The following is a 21,135-nucleotide window of genomic DNA, read 5'->3' as shown; positions in this document are numbered from 1 at the left end:
TCAGTCCAGGCTCTGGGTGTTGAGGAGTCTGATGGCTTGGGGGAAGAAACTGTTACATAGTCTGGTCGTGAGAGCCCAAATGCTTCAGTGGCTTTTCCCAGACGGCAGGAGGGAGAAGAGTTTGTATGAGGGGTACGCAGGGTCCTTCATAATTCCTGTTTGCTTTGCAGATGCAGCGTGTAGTGTAAAAGTCCGTAATGGCGGGACGAGAGACCCCGATGATCTTCTCAGCTGACCTCACTATCTGCTGCAGGGTCTTGCGATCTGAGATGGTGCAATTTCCGAACCAGGCAGTGATGCAGCTGCTCAGGATACTTTCAATACAACCCCTGTAGACTATGATGAGGATGGGGGGTGGGAAATGAACTTTTCTCAGCCTTCGCAGAAAGTAGAGACACTGCTGGGCTTTCTTTGCTATGGAGCTGGTGTTGAGGGACCAGGTGAGATTCTCCGCCAGGTGAACACCAAGGTGTCCCAGGTGTTATTGTTGGGACCTCTGTTATTCATTATTTATGTAAATAATTTGGATTTGGATTTCATCAAGTCCACTCAGTTCCTGACCTCATCACCTCCTTGATCTAAACATGGACCAAAGAGCTAAATACCAGAGGTGAGGTGAGAGTGATAGCCCTTGACATCAAGGCAGCATTTGACTGAGTATGGCATCAAGGTGCCCTAGTTAAAATGGAGTCAATGGGAATTAGGGAGAAACACTCCGCTGGTTGGAATCATACCTGACACAAAGGAAGATGGTTGTGGTGGTCAAAGGTCAATCATCTCATCCTCAGGACATCACTGCAGGAGTTTCTCAGGGACTAACTCAGGGTTCTAGGACCAACCACCTTCAGCTGCTTCTTCAATAACTTTCCTTCCGTCATAAGGTCAGAAATGGGGATGTTCGCAGAGGACTGCACAATATTCTGCACATCCCCATGACTGGTGAAGTATTTCATATTCAAATGCAGCAGGATCGGGACAACATCCAGGCTTGGGCAAGTAACAAGTAACATTTGAGTTACGCATCTCCAACAAGAAAGGCTCCAACCATTGTTCCTTGACATTCAATGGATCACCATCACTGAATCCCCTACTATCAACATCCTGGGGGCTATCATTGACAGGATACTGAACTGGTCTAAGCCACATAAACCCCTTGGCTACCAGAACAGGCCAAAGGCTAGGAATCCTGCGGCATGTAACTCACCTCCTGACTCACCAAAACCTGCCCACCATCTACAAGGCTCAGGTCAAGAGTGGATTGGAATGCTCGCCTCTCATCTGGATGGGTGCAGCTCCATCAACACTCAAGAAGCTTGACACCATCCAGTACAAGGTAGCCCATTTGATTGGTACCCCTTCTGCAAGCATCCAATCCCTCCATCATCAATGAACAGTTGCAGCAGTGTGTACTATCTACATGATGGACTTGCAACAACTCACCAAAGTTTTTAAGGCAGCACCTTCCAGACCCACAACCACTACCATCTGGAAGGATGAAAACTGTAGATACCTGGGCACACCACCACTTAGAAACCACCCCCCAAGTCACTCACCTTCCTGACTTGGAAATATATCGCCATTCCTTCATTGTCTCTGGGTCAAAATCATGGAATTCCCTCCCTAACAGCACTGTGGGTGAACCTACACCTCAGGGACTGCAGCGGTTCAAAAAGGCAGCTCATCACCACCTTCTCAGGAATAGTCAACATGGCTTTGTCAAAGGCAGGTCATGCCTATTGGGTCTGATTGAATTATTTGAAGATGTGACTAAACACATTGATGAGGGTAGATCAGTAGATGTAGTGTATTTGTAGTGTAATAGCAATGTATTTGATAAGGTACCCCATGCAAGGCTTATTGAGAAAGTACGGAGGCATGGGATCCAAGGGGACATTGCTTCGTGGATCCAGAATTGGCTTGCACACAGAAGGCAAAGATTGGTTGTAGATGCATCATATTCTGCATGGAGGTCGGTGACCAGTGGTGTGCCTCAGGGATCAATTCTGGAACCACTTCTCTTCATTATTTTTATAAATGACCTGGATGAGGAAGTGGAGGGATGGGTTAGTAAATTTGCTGATGACACAAAGGTTGGGGGAGTTGTGGATGTTGTGGAGGGCTGTCAGAGGTTACAATGGGACATTAACAGGATGCAAAACTGGGCTGAGAAGTGGCAGATGGAGTTCAACCCAGATAAGTGTGAGGCAGTTCATTTTGGTAGGTCAAATATGATGGCAGGATATAGTATTAATGGTAAGACTCTTGGCAGTGTGGAGGATCAGAGGGATCTTGGGGTCTGAGTCCATAGGACACTCAAAGCTGCTACTCAGGTTGACTCTGTGGTTAAGAAGGCATACGATGTACTGGCCTTCATCAACTGTGGGATTGAGTTCAAGAGCCGAGAGGTAATGTTACAGCTATATAGGACCCTGGTCAGACCTCACTTGGAGTACTGTGCTCAGTTCTGGTCACCTCACTACAGGAGGGATGTGGAAACTATAGAAAGGGTGCAGAGGAGGTTTACAAGGATGTTGCCTGGATTGGCGAGCAAGTCTTATGAGAATAGATTGAGTGAACTTGGTCTTTTCTCTTTGGAGCCAGCAGAGGATGAGAGGTGACCTGATAGAGGTGTATAAGATAATGAGATGCATTGATCATGTGGATAGTCAGAGGCTTTTTCCCAGGGCTGAAATGGCTAACACGAGAGGACATAGTTTTAAGGTGCTTGGTAAATAGGTACAGAGGAGATGGCAGGGATAATTTTTTTTATGCAGAGAGTGGTGAGTGCGTGGAATGGGCTGCCAGCAACAGTGATGGAGGTGGATACAACAGGGTCGTTTAAGAGACTCCTGGATAGGTACATGGAGCTTAGAATACTAGAGGGCTATGGGTACTGAGGTAATTTTTAAAGTAAGTACATATTCAGCACAGCATTGTGGGCCGAAGGGCCTGTATTGTGCTGTATGTTTTCTATGTTTCTCAAGGACAATTAGGGCTGGGCAATAAATGCTGGCTTAGCTGGCAATGCCCACATCCTGTAAATGAATTTTAAAAAATAGATATGAATATAAAGGGCACAATTAGCAAGTTCGCGGATGATACTACATTAGTGGATCTGTTGATAGTAAAGCAGGTTGTAATGAATTACAAAGGGTATTCTGGCTTTTGCCCCCTTCATTTCCAGGCTTGATGAAGGGCCTTGGCCCAAAATGTCGACTGTATATCCCCCTCAACAGATGATGTCTAACTTGCTGAGTTCCTTCAGCGTTTTGTGGGTGTTGCTCACATTTCCAGCATCCTCACGTGGTGCAATCTGGAACTAAGGGTCACGGTTTTAAAATTAGGAGTCATCCATTTAAGATCAAAATGAGGCCATGTTCTCTCTCACAGAGAACCACAGGCCTCTGGAACTAACTTCCCTAAGTGTGGCGCAGACAGAACCTTTGAATATTTCTAAGGCAGAAGTAGATGGCAAGCAAAGGGGTGTAGGATTTTTGTAGGTAGACACAAATGCAAAATTGATTACAATTAGATTTGCCACTATCTTCTTTAAATGGCATGGTAAACTTCAAATATGTCAAAATGGGATTCATCAATGAATGCTGAGAGCGTAAAAGAATCTCCAACTATTGTCAAACTTCAAAGTAAGTTTATTATCGAGGGCATATATATCACCATATACTACCCTGAGATTCGCTTTCTTGCAGGTATTTACAGGAAAATAAAGGAGTACATCAGAATTTATTTTTAAAAACTACAAATAACAAAGACTGACAAACAACCAATGTGAAAAAGAAGTTAAGTTGTTCAAATAATGGAAAAAGTAAATATATAATACTGAGTTGTAGAGTGCTTGAAAGTGAGTCGATACTGGAATTGCATTTAGCTCACACGTTAGGAATAATCAACTAATTGGACAGTTGTATTTTGTCAAAATGTATAAAGTCTTCAATCAACACTGTTGTCTGTATTTCGCTGAATGAATCATTTTCAGAATTACATCCAGAGCCATTTTCATTTTGTTCACTCAGCACCCTTTGCCCCCTCTCATTCCTTCTCCTCTCCCTTTCTCAGGTCCCTTCCATCTCCCGGCTCATCATTCCCCAAATTCACCATACTTCTCCAACTCCCCCACCATCTGTCTTTTTGTTTCTCTTTTCCAGCAGCAGGAGCTGCCCAAGCCTGACAGGACAATTCTGCCCTTGATCTCATTCCTCACATCAACATGGGAGTAAACTGTTGAATCCCAACAGCTCTAAAAATAAGCAGTAAGAAACTAAAACCCTGGGATTTACTGCATCAGCCAGCATCAATGAACCATCCTGTCCAGGAAACTACAGGACAAATCCCCAAAATGCCTGCTCTGGATCTTTTCATTGTTAACTGTCGATGGAACATCAACCGTATCGAGTTCACCACTCCTCTCTCCAATTCTAACCTCACTCCTTCCAAACGCACTGCTGTCCACCCTCTCACACTAACCCTAACCTCACCATCAAACCTACACATAAGGGAGGTGCTGTAGTAGTCTGGTGGACTAACCTCAACGTTGCTGAGGCCTGACGACAATTGTCAGACACCTCTTCTTACTTAACCGTCGAGCAGGATTCCACTAAGGAGCACCAGGCCATTGTCTCCCATACCATCACCAACCTTATTAACTCTGGGGATCTCCCATCCATTGCCACCAACCTCATAGTTACCTCACCCCGCACCTCCCGTTTCTACCTCCTACCCAAGATCCACAAACCGGCCTGTCAGGTAGACCCATTGTTTCTGCTTGTTCCTGCCCCACTGAACTCATATCTGCACACCTCAACTCTGTTTTATCCCTCCGATTCAATCCCTTCCTACTTACATCCGTGAATCTTCACACCCTCTTGATCTTTTCAATGATTTCAAGACCCCTGGCCTTAATCATCTTATTTTTACCATGAATGTCCAGTCCCTATACACCTCCATCCCCCACCAGGAAGGCCACAAAACTCTCTGTTTCTTTCTGGACACCAGAACCAACCAGTTCCCCTCCACAGCACTCTCCTCTATCTTGCAGAACTTGTTCGCAGTCTCAATAATTTCTCCTTTGGCTCCTCCCACTTCCTTCACACAAAACATGTAGCCACAGGCACTCGCACAGGTCCCAACCATGCCTGCCTTTTTGTTGGCTACGTGGGTCCAAGTTCCAAGCCTACACTGATATCACACCCCAACTTTCCCTATGCTGCAACAATGATTGCATTGGTGTTGCTTCCTGCATCCAGCATCAACTTTGCCTACAATTTTCACCCTGCCCTTAAATCTACCTGGTCCATGTCTGACATTTCCCTCCCCTTTCTATGTATTTCTGGAGACAGCTTATCTATTATAAATTGACCCTCACAGCTAGCTGGACTGTACCTCTTCCCACCCTGTTAATTGTAAAAACACCACCCCCTTCTCTCAATTCCTCTGCCTCTGCTGCATCTGCTCTCAGGATGATGTTTTTCATTTCAGAATGAAGGAGATGTCCTCCTTCTTCAAAGAAAGAGGATTCCCTTCCTCCACCATCACTGCTTTCCTCAACTGTATCTCTTACATTTCATCCACATCTGCCCTCTCTCCATCCCCTTGCCACCCCACCAGGGAGAGAGTTTCTCTTGTTCTCACCTACCATCCCACCAGCCTCCATGTCCAGCACATAATTCTCCATTACTTCACACCATCTCCAACAAGATCCCACCACCAAGCACATCTTTCCTTCTGATACCCCCCACCCCACTTGCTGGTTTCCACAGGGATCACTCTTTACATTCGTCCCTTCCCACTGATCTCCCTCCTGGCACATCCTTGCAAGCAGAACAAGTGCTACACCTGCCCTTACACCTCCTCACTCACAAACATTCAGGACCCTAAACAATCCTTCCAGGCGAGGCAAAACGTCGCCTGGAAGTTTGTTGGGGTCTTCTGCTGTATCCGGTGCTCCCGGTGTGGCCTCTCGTATATCTGTGAGACCCGACATAGACTGGGAGACCGCTTTGCAAGCACCTACACTCTGTCCGTTAGAAAATGCAGGATCCCTCAGTGTCCACCTATTTTAATTCTGCTTCCCATTTCCATTTCAATATGTCAGTCCATAGCCTCCTCAACTGTCATGAACACACTCAGGTTGGAAGAGAAACACTTTATATTCCGTCAGAGTAGCCTCCAACCTAATGGCATGAACACTGATTTTTTGAACTTCCAGTAATGCCCCCCCCCCCTTCACCATTCCCCATTCCCTTTTCCCTCTCTCACCTTATCTCCTTACCTGCTCATCACCTCCCTCTGGTGCTCCTCCATCTTTTCTTTCTGTCCTCTCCTATCTCTTTCACCCCATACCTCTTTCACCAACTTCCCAGTTCTTCATCCCTCCCACTTCCCAATTTCACCTATCACCTCAGGCTTCTTCTACCCCTCCACCCACCTTCTTACTCTGACACCTCATCGTTTTTTCTCCGGTCCTGATGAAGGATCTTGACCTGAAACGCCGGCTGTACACTTGTCCATACATGCTGCCTTCTACTGAGTTCCTCCATCATTTTGCATGTGTTGCTTGGATTTCCAGCATCTGCAGATTCTCTTGTTTGTACATAATCTCTACACGGTTTGCAATGAAGTTAGCTTTGAAAATCTATGATACAAAAAAATAATCTTATATTTCCATTTTATGATCACTTTTCAGTAATTATAATTGAAGGCTATTGATTTTGAGCATTAGAGGAAGACAATAAAACTAAGTGATATTGCTCACAAATATTTTAATGGAATTACTTTATCTCACACATTAGGAATAATCAATAAATTGGAGCAGTTATCACCAGGACAATTTTGTCAGGATGTAAAGTTTCTTCATTTCACACTGCTGTTTGATGCACATTGCTGTCCAATATTAACTGTTTTACCTCTATTTAGCTGACATTGTTCACTTGCATGAGATGAGGAACTGCTGCATATTTGTTCTTGCAGAAACTTGGCTCCAGGACAATATCCCTGCACCATCAATCTACAGGACATAAAACTCAGGGACTTGGGCTATATTATTATTTATTTTTGGAACTGTATGTTCCAAAAATATCATAGTTATATGTGCTTTGTGTGACTGTTAGTATTGTGTTTTGCACCTTGACCCCACAGCAGTGGTTCCTAACTTTTTCAATGCTGTGAACCAATACCATTAAGCAAGGAGTCTATGGACACCAGGTAGGGAACTGCGGCCCCAGAGAAACTCTGTTTTGCTTTCCTCTTCCTCCAACCTTCCAAAAAAAATCCAAGCCTAATCAGTTGCTAACTCCTGCTTCACTTTTTCCTCACTAAGAGATGTTGTCATCGCAGCAATTAAAAGTCTTATCAAGGCAACAAATGCCACCCTACATGATTATAACCATGGTAAACTAACCCTCTTCAACCCCTTTACACCCTAACTCTCCATTAGTTCCTCTCTATTTTTCAAATAAGATGTAGGCTTCCTCCTATTTTTCATTCAGATGCTTTGCCTTGGCAACATCATCCAGAAACACTATGTCACAGTTGTCAGTTGTCCTGTTTGTCCCCACATCCAGTTTTGGATGAATAGATACTTCTTCAACATACTGAGGTGAAGAGCAACACGGCAAACTGACGACATTCCTTGGCCCCTTGCTAAGGATATTCCACTGACCTTGAGATGTTTCTAATCATGTCCTGCTCTATTACGATGACACTTCTTAATATTTCGGTAACAGTGGCCATTTATACCACTCCATCAGCTCATCTTTAAATGTAACTTTTTTCCTGACTGGTCTCCCATTCTGTACCCTTCAGAAATCGGTACTTATCAAAGATTCTCATGTCTATATCCTGACTCACACAAGCTTCGTTCACCCATCAGGTGGAGCCAGTTAATCTACACTGGTTTCCATCCCAGAAAAATCTGTATTTTGGATTTCTCAAGATATTTTTAAACTGGTCTTCACACTCCATATATCTGCAACCTTTTGCAACATTTCAGCTTCCTTATGATCCTTGTGTTCCTTCTGACATGAATTACTCTGTTATCGCTATCCGACCTTCAGCTGCCTTGACCTGAGAATTCCCTCTCTGAAAGGTACTTTACACACTCTTAAAGACACCATTGGTCCTGTGCCTTAATTATTATCTCTTTTTTGAATTAGTGTCATATTTTATTTGCTCATGCCAATGAGAAGTGCCTTGGAATATGTTCACTTTGTTGAGAATGTCAAGTAAATGCAACTTGATTTTGACTTTTAACTGACAATGGTTGATTTCACTTCTAATACGTTAATGGACCAATGAGACCAAGTGTGGCACGTGTTATCATTACTAGCAAATTCAGCATACAGATGAAACAGCTTGCACTGTTCAGGGAACTCCAAGGGCCAAAAGAAGAACACACATTCCCCTTTTTATTTTAATGCACAAATGCCAAAATTGCATTGACCCGAAGCATTTTTGATTAATGTAACTTGCAAGTGAATAAAGCTACAAAATAGTCAAGATGGTTTTAAACTTAGCCACATCATTTCATTCATTACCAACCCTGAAGAAACGTTTGTGTCATTATTGTTTTTGCTGGCCTGTAGAAATTTCCATAAATTAAAATAAAATTTAAATATTAATGATTAAATGAGACAATAGGGAAAAATTGTTTCATTCTCAGGTTCTTTTCACGCAAAGTATATCCATGTATGGGAGGGGATAGCATGGATTAATACAATGGATAATAGGCACATGCTGTGTTTGTGACTACACAGATTCCTTTATCTAGTGTAGGTGGAGATGAAGGAGTCGGAATTGAATACTGTTTTGTTAGCACAATAAAAAGAATCGTTGTATGCAAATTGAGTATGTAGAACGCCCAGACCATATGATCACCAATTACAAAAGGGGTCGGGTTGGTGCTGACACGGAGGAATTGGCAACTTAATTTATTATTTTCCTTTCCTGAACTGAGGGGAGATGAACTGGCCAGTTTTCTACACTGTCCTGGTAGGGGTGAACAAGCACTCGACGGGGATCGGGCGGATCTGGCTGTCTGTTCTCTTCATTTTCAGGATCATGGTGCTGGTCGTGGCCGCGGAGAGCGTCTGGGGCGATGAAAAGACAGGCTTCACGTGCAACACACAGCAGCCGGGTTGCAACAGTGTCTGCTACGATCAGTTTTTCCCAATCTCTCACATCAGGCTTTGGGCCCTGCAGCTGATATTGGTGTCCACTCCCGCCCTTCTGGTGGCCATGCACGTTGCCCACAAGCATCATGTGGAAAAGAAGATCTTCAGGGTCAAGCAGCTCACCGGAGAAGTTGGGGACATGGACATTGAAAAAGTGACTAAGCGCAGAATGCACATCACTGGGTCTCTCTGGTGGACCTACGTCATCAGTATCATCTTCAGGGTGATTTTCGAAGTTGCCTTCCTATACATCTTCTATCTAATCTACCCGGGCTTCAGGATGATCCGCCTGGTCAAGTGCGACGCCTTCCCTTGCCCCAATACGGTGGATTGTTTTGTGTCCAGACCCACCGAGAAGACGATCTTCACCATCTTCATGCTGGCTGTGTCGGGCGTTTGCGTGCTTCTGAACATAGCAGAGGTGGGCTACTTGATCATCAAGGCCTGTGTGAGACAGTGTCAGAACAAAGAAAGGAGATCCAGTAGAAGCGCATTTTACGGGCGTAAGTTTCCACAATCCAGACAGAATGAAATTCGTGAGTTGCTGTCAAATCATGATGCTGCCTTTCTGAAAAACAATAAAATGAACGCTGTTCGCAAAAGTTCTAATAAAGACTCTTGTAGAACCGCTTGAACTTAAAAAAAAAACCTGCTGCCTAGCTAAAGGAACTATTTTTATTAACGTAAACCCCTTGCCCCACTCCTGCGACTGTGTTAATATCTCTAACGTGTTTGAATGCATCTTTTCCACCTATTCCAGAGAGTGATTGAACCTTGACTTTCAAACGCCTTGCTGACATTGTGGATATAGTACTGGCCATTGTAGTAGCATTCGCATTAAGAGGCGTAGTGGTTGGCCCCTATGTTTGAATTATTCATAAATTATCTATTTTTCTTATTTTTTCAGCAATCCTTTAATTGCCTTTTCTGGCCGCGCGTTTCATCGGATGGACAGATTTTGAGTTTATTAGTGGATCTCTTGCGTTTAAATATTATTCTACGGATTGTGGTAAACAAAGCGTGTCTCTGCTGAGGGGTCTGGTATCACCTGTGTCACGTCACTGTTCGCTTACTGTCTCGCCCCGGTACCTTTAAGATACGGTCCTATCGTGGCATGACTGCCGTTACCGTTAGATACCACAGACTAGGCGCTGTGCATGAGGGCACAGGACACCTCCCTTTTTGGTCAACAGGTAACCCCTGTAATTTCTTCATTGTTCAACATTACTTCAGAAGCAAGATTGCCGTTAACCCTGAAACCACGACACAAACACAATCCTTTCCGTCAGAATTTTCGTCAGTCTTCCGCGAGAACAGGGGTTCCCAACCGTTTTTACGCCATGGACCCCATATCATTAACCGAGAGGTTAGTGGACACCAGGTTGGGAACCCCTACGTTAGATTTATCTAAGAAATTCCTACATACCTAATGGATGAACAGACTGGGGGGCATTGGAATCAGTGTGGATATTGTCTAACTATGACGGTTAGGTTGGAAATGCCAACAGATGCAACCCACAAAAACCTATGTGGCTTCATCGCAAGCAGTTGTTAGCTTCCGTTGATAATCACACACCTGCACTGTTGATTCCTGTGCTCAAATATTGGAGTAGATAGTTGTTATCAGCACACAAGCAATGCATACATTTATTGTTGATTTAATCAGTGCTAAATTGGTGTTACATCCTATTGCTCTGCAATGTGAAATCCACAACGTAATGAGAAAACGTTAGAAATACTCAGCAGATAAAGAGAAACCAAGTTAACATTTCAGAATGACAATGTCCTCTTAGACCTGCCAATTATCTCCAGCATTTTTACTGTTTTAAGGAGTGCCCTGTAAGAGATAATATAAGTTAGAGATGCAGAAGGTCTAGGGAAGCAGTTTTGGAGCATTGCATCCAATCAGCTGAAGATTTAATTAACAGGGAACTCCTGCTGAGAGGATTGTGGAAGAACACAGATATCTTGAGAAAGTTGTATGATGGTTAGGGACTTTAGATTTGTAAGCATGCGGTTATGGGGGGGGGGGGAGTGCTACTGCCACTGAGGGATTTATAAAGAAGAATAAAGAACATTGAGGTATTGCTGAACCCATACTGTTGGCGAACAAATGCTGAATGATTTAGCCGAGTTTAAGATTATAGCAGATGAAGATAGGAAGACAGTAGGAGTAAATGTTGAATCTAGAGTTTAAAAAGAAGAGCCTAAGAATTTAAGTAACAAACAAATTGAGGCAATGGCAGGAATGGGATTGCCACAGCAATGGAAGTTCACAATTTTCCAAAGTAATGGGATTGTGGTTATAAACACACCTCAAGGTCACATTGGACACCTTTATTACTCAGCACCAGATATTGACCAGTGGAAAGAGCAAGGTTCTGAAGGCTGTCCATAAATGCCTGTCCAATGATTACCCAGTTGACTTCGCTGTCAGAGTCATTTCACTAATGAAACTCATCTCTAACACTCAACCACACTCATAATCCCTAGTGCAGCTCTGTGGAGAGAGAAATTTGTAGTAAAGTCATCTTTATTCCTTTAGCATCACAATAATTAAGAAATAAAAGTAAAAATGAGCTTTTTAAGCTCCAAATGCTTACAGCACCATTAAGGAGGATCAAGCATGATCTGTCTCATGAACTTTTCCGTACAACACTCATCAGCCTTCATACCTTATCTCCTAGCATCTGGTCTGAAAAAGTATCTCACTAGAAGTTTCGTGCTACTTATTTCATTTTGGATTTGGTCTGTGATGCATGTAAATCCTGAAGGGAAGGAAGGAGGAAAAATCATCAACATATTATCCTGTCCACTGTCATCCACACATTTGCAATTAAGGCAAAATAATACTCATAGCTCATAAATATGAATTATTTATTCCTCAATTCATTCTCTCATTAGAATATTTATTCTCAGCAAAGGAGAACTGGAATTAAGGAAGATGAGAGAAAATAATATAACTTGAAGCCACATACTTATAACATTCATATTTGATTGAGTCTTATTGTATAATGTGATGGATGTGTTGGTAGTGCTCTTTGGACTTATCTACTGGCTAAGAAATACTTATTTAGAAATACTTATTCAAGTTAACTTTACTAAGAGGAAAGTTGTCAGGATCCGGTCCGTAATCCGTGTTCCAGGTCTTGATCCTGTCCAAGGGCTCCGGACTCCGGGTCCTGCAGTTGTCCCTCCCGTCAGCTGTGATCTAGTTAGGACCCTCCTGGCTCAAGGAGGCACACCTGTAACTCATTGAGCGGCAGGTGTTTATAAGGGGCCTTGGGACTGGGTCCAGACGGGTGGTCATTTTGTTCTGATTATCCGCTGGCTCCAAACTCTTCTCAGTATTCTGTTATCGTGCCCGGGCTCAGATCTACTCTTCATCATACTTCTCTGCCCCGTACCAGTACTGCCAGGTTGGTCTGCTCCCCCACCTTTCTTCCCATGCACTGGTCCCGCTTCTCCGCTCGTTTGATTTGTTCGTGCGGTCGCGCTGTTTGCCAGCCATTCCTGATTTTCCCGTTATCATGAGTGTTGTGTTGGTCACCCTGGACCTATGCCCATTCCTACCCCTTCCCTCCGTCGGGCAGCTCCAGCCGGTCTGCTGCTGACTGGCAGGGGTTCTGCCCTGTCCTCCTCTTCGACCCGAACCCTGGGATTGTGTCCCGCACCCGCCTAGGGGTCCGCGTTGTGCCCAGGCCTCCGGTGTTTCCGCCTGGGAGGCGGCCCTTCCTGGGATATATGCAGCCCACCCAGGGAGGGCTCTCCGCCAGCCTATCTAGCCACCTAGACCCGCCTGCCCGCCTGCCTGAACCCCGGGGACCCACCTGCCTGCCTGCCTGAACCCCGAACCCCAGGAGCCCGCTCCGCTCTGCCTGCCTGACACTCTATCTACCTGAACCCCAGCTCTACCCTTAAATGCCATGGCATCCCCATCCTGTCCTCCCCCTAGTACTTCAGTGTCTGCATCCTGCGTTTGGGTCCATCCGGCCGCGTTCCTGACAAAAGTATTGACCAAAAAAATTGTTGCCTTCACATTAAGGTAGTATTTCTGTAAATCCTAGTGGATGTGGTTCTTAAGACTTGTCCCAGTGCTTGAGAAGTAATAATATCACCTGGGTTCAGAAAAGATCAAGAAAATCCAAGGTTTGATGGTGCATTATGTACCAGGTCAATTGATCTAGCTTGTTGTTGGGAGGGCTAATGTTTGCTGTTACCGACTATGTAGGGAAATGTCACTTTCAGCTACATTGAGAATAAGAGCAGACTATTATTAATACCACGCGGAGTTAAATAGCTTGCCAGCCATTGCATATCAAGTATCATGCATGATGAATATTGAATTGGGGTAAACTATTTGGGATGATATTAAGCCTGATTCTGATTTTGATTCTGAATCATGAGGACAAAATCTCAACAAGAAGCTAAACCTTCACAAGTAGTACTAAGAGAAAAGGGGCCTGTAAGTTATTTACATTCATTAATGTATTTCATACAGACACATAAACATCCAAATTTGGAGCAGGAGTAGGTCACCCAGCCACTTGAGTTGGTTTTCTGCATTCAATAAAGCCATGACTGATCTGTTTGTATGTTCAACTCTGCATTCTACTCTGACCTTAGTAATCTTTCACCTCTTTGCTTATCTGGCTGACATATGAACAAATCATAGACTCAGTTTCCAACTCTTTTTAAGCGGGAGAGTTCCAAAGGCTCTGCCCATTTGAGAGAAATTTATTTTGCTTCATTTGGTTTCAATCCCTTATTTGAGAACAGAGGCTTCTAAATTGTCCCACAAGAGGAAACAGTCTCTCCTCATTCTCTTAGGGTCCTAAATGTGTAAGTCAGTTTCTTAACTGTGTTTTAGATTCTAGCAGATATAACCCCAGCTTGCCTAACCCCTTTCCTCATCAGACAGCCCACTTTTTCAAGTATTAATTTATTGATCTTCTCTGAATTGTCTTCAATGCAACCAGGTTTTCATATCCCTTCTTCTCAGTTTCTTCGCCTCTGTCCCTTCTGTTCTCAAGATGAGCATTTCCAATTTCTGTAGTGTACATCTGAAATGTCCTCCTTCGAGAACTGTGACTTCTACTTTATCCTACTCAACCCTAGAGAGAACAGAAATAGAGTTCCCCTAGACCTCACTTGGAGTACTGTGCTCAATTCTGGTCGCCTCACTACAGGAAGGATATGGAAACCATAGAAAGGGTGCAGAGGAGATTTCCAAAGATGTTGCCTGGATTGGGGAGCATGCCTTATGAGAATAGGTTGAGTGAACTTGGCCTTTTCTCCTTGGAGCGACAGAAAATGAGAGGTGACCTGATAGAGGTTTATAAGATGATGAGAGGCATTGATCGTGTGGATAGTCAGAGGCTTTTTCCCAGGGCTGAAATGGCTAGCACAAGAGGGCATAGTTTTAAAATGCTTGGAAGTAGGTTCAGAGGAGATGTCAGGGGTAAGTTCTTCACCCAGAAGAGTTGTGACTACGTGGAATGGGCTGCCAGCAGTGGTGGTGGAGGTGGATACGATAGGGTCTTTTAAGAGACTCCTGGATAGGTACATGGAGCTTAGAAAAATAGAGGGCTATGGGTAACCCTAGGTAATTTCTAAGGAAAGGACATGCTCGGCACAGCTTTGTGGACTGGCCTGTATTGTGCTGTAGGTTTTCTATGTTTTATAGTCCCACCTTTCACCCTACCTGTGTCTGAATTCTTCTTCATTATTTCCACCAGCAACAAAAGGACCCTACCACAACTCACATCTTTCCCCTCACCTCTGCTCTCCCTGCCCCCCCCCCACCCATTTCTGTTTTCTATATGGACCATTCTCATAGAAAACTGAGAGGCAACTTTTTCACCCGGGGGTGGTCCATATATGGAATGAGCCTCCAGAGGAGGTGGTTGAGGAAGGTACATTAAAAACATTTAAAAGACATCTTGATGGGTACATCAATATGAAAGTTTTAGAGGGATATAGGCCAACAGTGGAGAAACAGCACTATCTTAGATGGGCATGGACCATTCTGGCCTGTTTCTGTGCTCTACGACTCTCTGGCTATCTACCTACCCATTCCCTGACACTTATCTCCTGCAACAGCAGGAGAAGCAACACCCATCCCTGTATCCCCTCTTTCACCAGCGTCCAGGCACCGAAACAGCACCTCCAGCAAAGCCTCCAATCTCGTTCGTCATTCAGTAGTCTCAGTGTTACCTCGTCTACATCAATGAGGCCAAGCACAGACTAATACAACCGTTTAGTAGTGCAACTGTGCTCTGTCTGCATTAGCTATCTTCAGCTCCCAGTTGCCATTTCAACTCCCTTTCCTGTTTGTAGTCTGACATGTTTGCCCTTGACCTTCTCCACTGCCAGAATAGGGTCACACATAAGCTAGAAGAATAACACCTCTTATTCCATCTAGGTAGTTTAGCAACCCTTAAGCCTCAACCACTTTCCAATTTCACTCCACAAAAATCAATCACCAAATTTTGTTCCTCTCCCCTACCAGATTCCATCTGCTGTTATCGACAAACTTTATCTACTGTGTCTCCTTTCCCTCCCCCAGCTGGTTCTATCTGCCCATCATCCCTCCCTTCTCTGGTTTCACATTCACCTTCCTTACTTTTCAGATCCCAACAGCAGCAGCCTTTTGTCTCTACCACCACCTCACCCCCGCCCCCCACCAACTTGGCAGCTGTTTTTCTCTCTCTCCTTATCCGTTTCTATTAATCATCACCAACCAACTGATGCCTCTTGACTCCACCCCACCTCACTCCATTCCCTATCATTCCCTCTCCACTTCACCTAGTTCCACCCTCAGCTGCCAGAGCCTTTGCCTACATTTCATTTTTTTCATTTTGACTTTCTCCCCAACACAGTCAGTCCTAATAGCAGATCTCAGCCTGAAATGTCCTCTATCACTTTGTCTCCCAAATCCTGCCTGAGCTTTTGAGTTCCTCTAGCAGTTTGCTGTTTCTTACATTTCATTAACTTCCTTTGTTAAAGAAGGAGAACAATATTGTTCACACTATTTCAGATAGGATCACACCAATGCTCAATAAAACTAAAGCGTAAGTTGCATGGTTTTATAACCCTTACAAAATGCCCTACAGCTAGCAAAATACTTTAGAAGTGTAGTCACTACTAAACTGCATGAAGGAGCTTGCAACTCAAGGAAAAATATTTTCATTTTCTCGCTAGCCTCCAAAATGAATAAGGTCTATAGATGAAAGTAACCTCATATTGCTCATGTACTTAATGTAGGGACAGAGAGAAGGACCTAGTTAGCCTACATCCAAATACTGATGAACTGGAATCTAGAAAGCTGAAAGTTCAAAGTTCAAAATAAATTTATTGTCAATGTACATATATGTCACATATACAAATCTAAAATTCTTTATCTTGCGGGCATATTCAATAAATCCTTAGCAGAATAATTACCAAAATAGAACCACTGAAAGGCCTCACCAACTTGGAGATTCAACCAGTGTACAAAAGAGAATAAACTGAGCAACTACAAAAAGAAATAAATAATAATAATAATAATAATAATAATAATAATAATAATAATAATTAAAAAAGCAATAAATATGGAGAACATGAGTTGAAGAGTCCTGAAAGTGAGATCATAGGTTGTGGGAAAATTTCAATGATGGGGCAAGTGAAATTGAATGAAGTTTTCCCCTTTGGTTCAAGAGTCTGATGGTTGAGAGGTAATAACTATTCCTGAACCTGGTGGTGGGAGTCCTAAGGCTCCTGTACCACCTTCCTGATGGCAACAGTGAGAAGAGAGTATGTCGTGGGTGGTGCTTCCCTAATGATGGATACTACTTTCCTGTGACAATGTTTCATGTAGATGTGCTCAATGGTGGAAAGGTCTTTATCCATGATGAACCAAGTCCATTACTTTTTGTAGGCTTTTCTGTTAAAGGACATTGGTGTTTCCATACCAGGCTGTGATGCAGCCAGTCAATATACTGTACACTATACATCTATAGACGTTCATCAGAATTTTGGAACATGCATTTCTAGCAGGTTAGACAGAAGAGTTGTAAGAATGTGGAGAGAGGGAGGCAATATGACCTGTCAAAACAAAGGTAAGGTCATGGGGATGTAAGCAAGATTCCTACTTTTTTTCAACATCTGCGCAGACCAACCATTGCTCTGAGCCTGAAAACTGTGCAGCACTTTAAATGTTTTTTGAAATATGTCTCAGCATTCAGCAGTCGACAGTTTATTAACAGTGAGCTACCGACTTTCACTCTGTGTTTGTTGTTACAATTTTTAACAATGTTGTAATTTTACACTGGCAATGGAAATATGTTGAAACTCTGAAATGTTTCAACGTAAAGGCTGTGGTATGTTTATTGTATGGAAATTCTATGGAATATGTTCATTAATGCATAATTAATTACACAATTAATTGTATTTCACAATTACATATTTTAACATAGATTTCAAAATTATATTAACATTATATAAAAGAAAGGTCTTGCTGCACAGCAGTGGATGTGCATCTGAACAGCTTAGTGGGAACAGTAGAGATGAGTGAGTAAAAGTGAGGACAATATTTTGCTGTCGATCCAAAGTTAGAAAGTATCAGAGATATTTTGAAAGTTTATTACAAAGTATCTTAATAGTGAAGATTCCAGAAATTTGAGAAATTCCTTTTCTAACAGAAATTGAAGGAAGGAAGAAATGAAATTTTAAAAATATATATTTTGGGAGTGTTTGACAAACATGCATTATGAAAAGAAAGTGCTGTGTTTAAAGAAAAGCTCATGAATATATACCAGGCTAGCAGAAAAGCAATATTGATGATGGGCTAAATTATACTAATCCCTGCATTTTCTTTTGAAAAAGGTAGATCTGATAAGATTTGAACATCCCTTTAAATTGAACTCCAAAACTTGTAGACCATTGTGCATAATCAGTTAAACTGATAAATGTATTCTAAGTAAAGTTATAGATAAATTCTAAATTAAAAATTCTATTTTCTTATTTCATTTATTTTCCAGAAGTATAGCACACATATTTTACGTAGAATTATTGAATTGTTATAGCACAGAAAGAGGCTACTTAAACCATCAAGACTTTCAGTTATCTATAGAACAATCCAGTTAAAACATATTACAAGTTTGTTTTCTTGCTTATATTTTAATAACTACAGAAAATAACAATGATGCAATGTTATGGAAGATACGTGTAAATAGTTTAAATATTTTATCATAATTATTAAGACTGGTTGATTAGTTTTAGAAATAGAACAGTAATCTCATTGCTGGAGTAAGGAATTTTATTCTGAGTCTGAGGAGAAGACATTAGTTTTCAACTGACTTGATTAACCCAAAAGGTAAGAGTGCCACTTGTTAATGATGATATTAGATAATTATTTATCAGGTCACAAGTATTGTCCAAACATTCAATCTGTGGAAGAACTGGGCATAATTTTCTCCAGCCTACTTAACACTCAAGTGTACATTAATGAATTTTGATAAAATAAAAGCATATTAATTAATTTCTAGAAAAATGCAACTTGCATTTTCAAGATGACTTTGTTTATTGCAATAGTGCATTAACAAAACCTTGAGTAACAATAACAAAGATTAATAGATGAATGTTAGCTGTATTATTGAACATCCAGGATTGTTTATTGTCATTCTTCAATACACAAGTGTAAAGGAAAACAAAATGATAGTTACTTCAGCATTGTGTGTGTGTGTTGCCCAGGTGGAAATTGGCTCTTTCAAAGCATTCTGATAATGGTAAACACAAGACATTCTGCAGTTGCAGAAAGTCCAGAGGAAAACTCACATAATGCCAGAGGAATTCAGCAGGTTAGGCAGCAGCTATGGAAATGAATAAACAGTTGACATTTTGGGCCAAGACCCCTCTTCAGGATGATAATAGAATTAACGTTTCATTGGCTGTAATAAGTAAGGACAATCACAGTGAACATTTCTGTTAAACCATAGTGAAACAATATTATTATATAGCAGCAATTGGCAATGTCTCTTCACAGGTGAAAAGGCATGTTACTTTGGTGCATTCTCCTTAGATGGAGTTCATTATTGAGAAAACATGAAGGAAGTATTGGAATTAATCTAACCGCCCATTCTTAACTAATGTTCCCTCTGATTTGTAATGACTAGTCTGCACAAAAATCTTGTGCTGTGCAATTTTTTGTCCAGTGACAACAACATGTGCGCACTGATTTTTAAAGTGGAAGTAAACCTGGAGCTATTCTAAGGATAATAAACTACCCAAGTCCAGTTTGTTGCTATTGTTTAAAATCAATAAAATATTAACATCAATGATTCTTATTTCTCATATACTATGCTCCAGCATGTAATAATATCAATATTTTCATATGTTATTAAAGTTGTTTGAAATAGTCATTAAGCCATTCCGCTTTAAATAAACTAGCAGTTTTTTTTTCACTTCACGCCCTTTGCTTCTTTGGAATTTGACGTAGTGAATCAATAATTCATTTAATAAAAACAGTATAAATAAACCCGTTCTAAAACCTGCAGGTAAATGAAAGCAAACTCCACTTGTCCGCTTCAGAAACCGGAAAAGGAAGTGTGATTGTGTACGACCGTGAACTATACTTAACATGTCAACGAGGTGGAGAGTAACTTTATATTGCGGTTTTCTATTCAATCTATACCTTTATTGTGAAGATATTATTACCTATGTGGCGCCAGCTCAGCCTGCAGTTGTCTGTAAGACATTAGAAAAATATCACCTATGTTATCCCGACCAAACATTGGTCTGTAATAGACCTGATTAAAGATTAACAGATTCCTTGTCCTTCACCTTCGAGTTAGCCTTCCCTCCTCACCCCGCACTTTCTTGTTTTGGCGTCTTCCCCCTTCCTTCTCAGTACTGATGAAGGGGCTCCCCCCACCCCGAAACGTCGGCCGTTTATTCATTTCCAGCATCTGCAGACTTAATCGTGTTTATGATTAACAGATTATTTTAGAAACTGTATGTTCTTTTTCTCGCAAACTTTTGATCTAATCCATTTCTCTTTTTTCGCCGTGGTCAGACCACGATGAGCTGTCCTCGCTTTGATCTCCCATACGCCGGGGAGAGAAGAGTCCGTGGGGTCTCGCTCAATTCGATTAGATGATAATTTTCCCGAAGTGCTATAAATTGAGTACTGTAAGTCCAATATTGCCATTTTAGTTTGTCAGGTTTGATGAGTCCTCCCGACAATACTTTGAATCAGCATCGAGGTAACTTGTTCCAAAGCAGTCTATCTGCCACAATAATTAATGTATATGTGGTGTAAATAGGTGTTATAGCAGCACACATCAAAACAACTAATCCAGCGAAAGACTAACCTCCATTCGTCCAACCATCCCGCATTAATCTCTAAAGAATAAAAGTCTCCTGCTATTACAGATGCCTGAAGACTCCTTCCGAGTCCGAGAACTGATTCTACACGCACTACTGGATACCCCGGGATTCGAGACGATAGCTCAGAATTTCCCATTGGTGACGCCAGGACCTTCGCACAGACATTACTGGGCGCTCGAATCCCGCTCACATGAGCCACTCTGGGATTATTTGATTGCCATTTACAATTTCCTTCATCGAACACAATGTGTTCCTCAGATTGACGCCCAACCTTCATAACGGACCAAGGCCGCGAGATTTCCTCGTCAGAAATCCAGATTGTTTTAAAATTAACACTGAGATTCTCCACGCCAGTGTTCAAAGTTTCACCCACCAGACTTTCGTGAATTCTCGGATTATGTTCACATAAACTAATGTCATCAAAGTTTATTATTTCACGCTATCCAGGGAATCGAGCGCTGACTTCATGACTTTGGAATTCCATGGACCATATATCATTTCTGATTTTCGCTGAAAGACATTTCATTCTAATAATTTCTCATTGTTGCATGAATCTCAAACAAAAACTGGATTAAGATTATGC

General features: G+C 42.1%; 1 protein-coding gene across 1 annotated transcript in view; it reads left to right on the top strand.

Annotated features, from left to right (window-relative positions):
* The window catches only part of LOC132397880 (uncharacterized), a 62,397-nt gene extending 52,578 nt beyond the window's left edge, over window positions 1-9,819 (top strand). The window contains exon 10 of the mRNA XM_059976636.1: window positions 8,969-9,819. Coding sequence (XP_059832619.1) covers window positions 8,969-9,819 — 851 coding nt within the window. The remainder of the gene's footprint in view (window positions 1-8,968) is intronic.
* Window positions 9,820-21,135: the final 11,316 nt, after the last annotated feature.

The sequence above is a fragment of the Hypanus sabinus genome, chromosome 8 (genome assembly GCF_030144855.1).
Source record: "Hypanus sabinus isolate sHypSab1 chromosome 8, sHypSab1.hap1, whole genome shotgun sequence".
Taxonomy (NCBI): Eukaryota; Metazoa; Chordata; class Chondrichthyes; order Myliobatiformes; family Dasyatidae; genus Hypanus; species Hypanus sabinus.
Note: the sequence above shows the minus strand (reverse complement) of the source record. Positions and strands in the feature narration are given on the sequence as shown.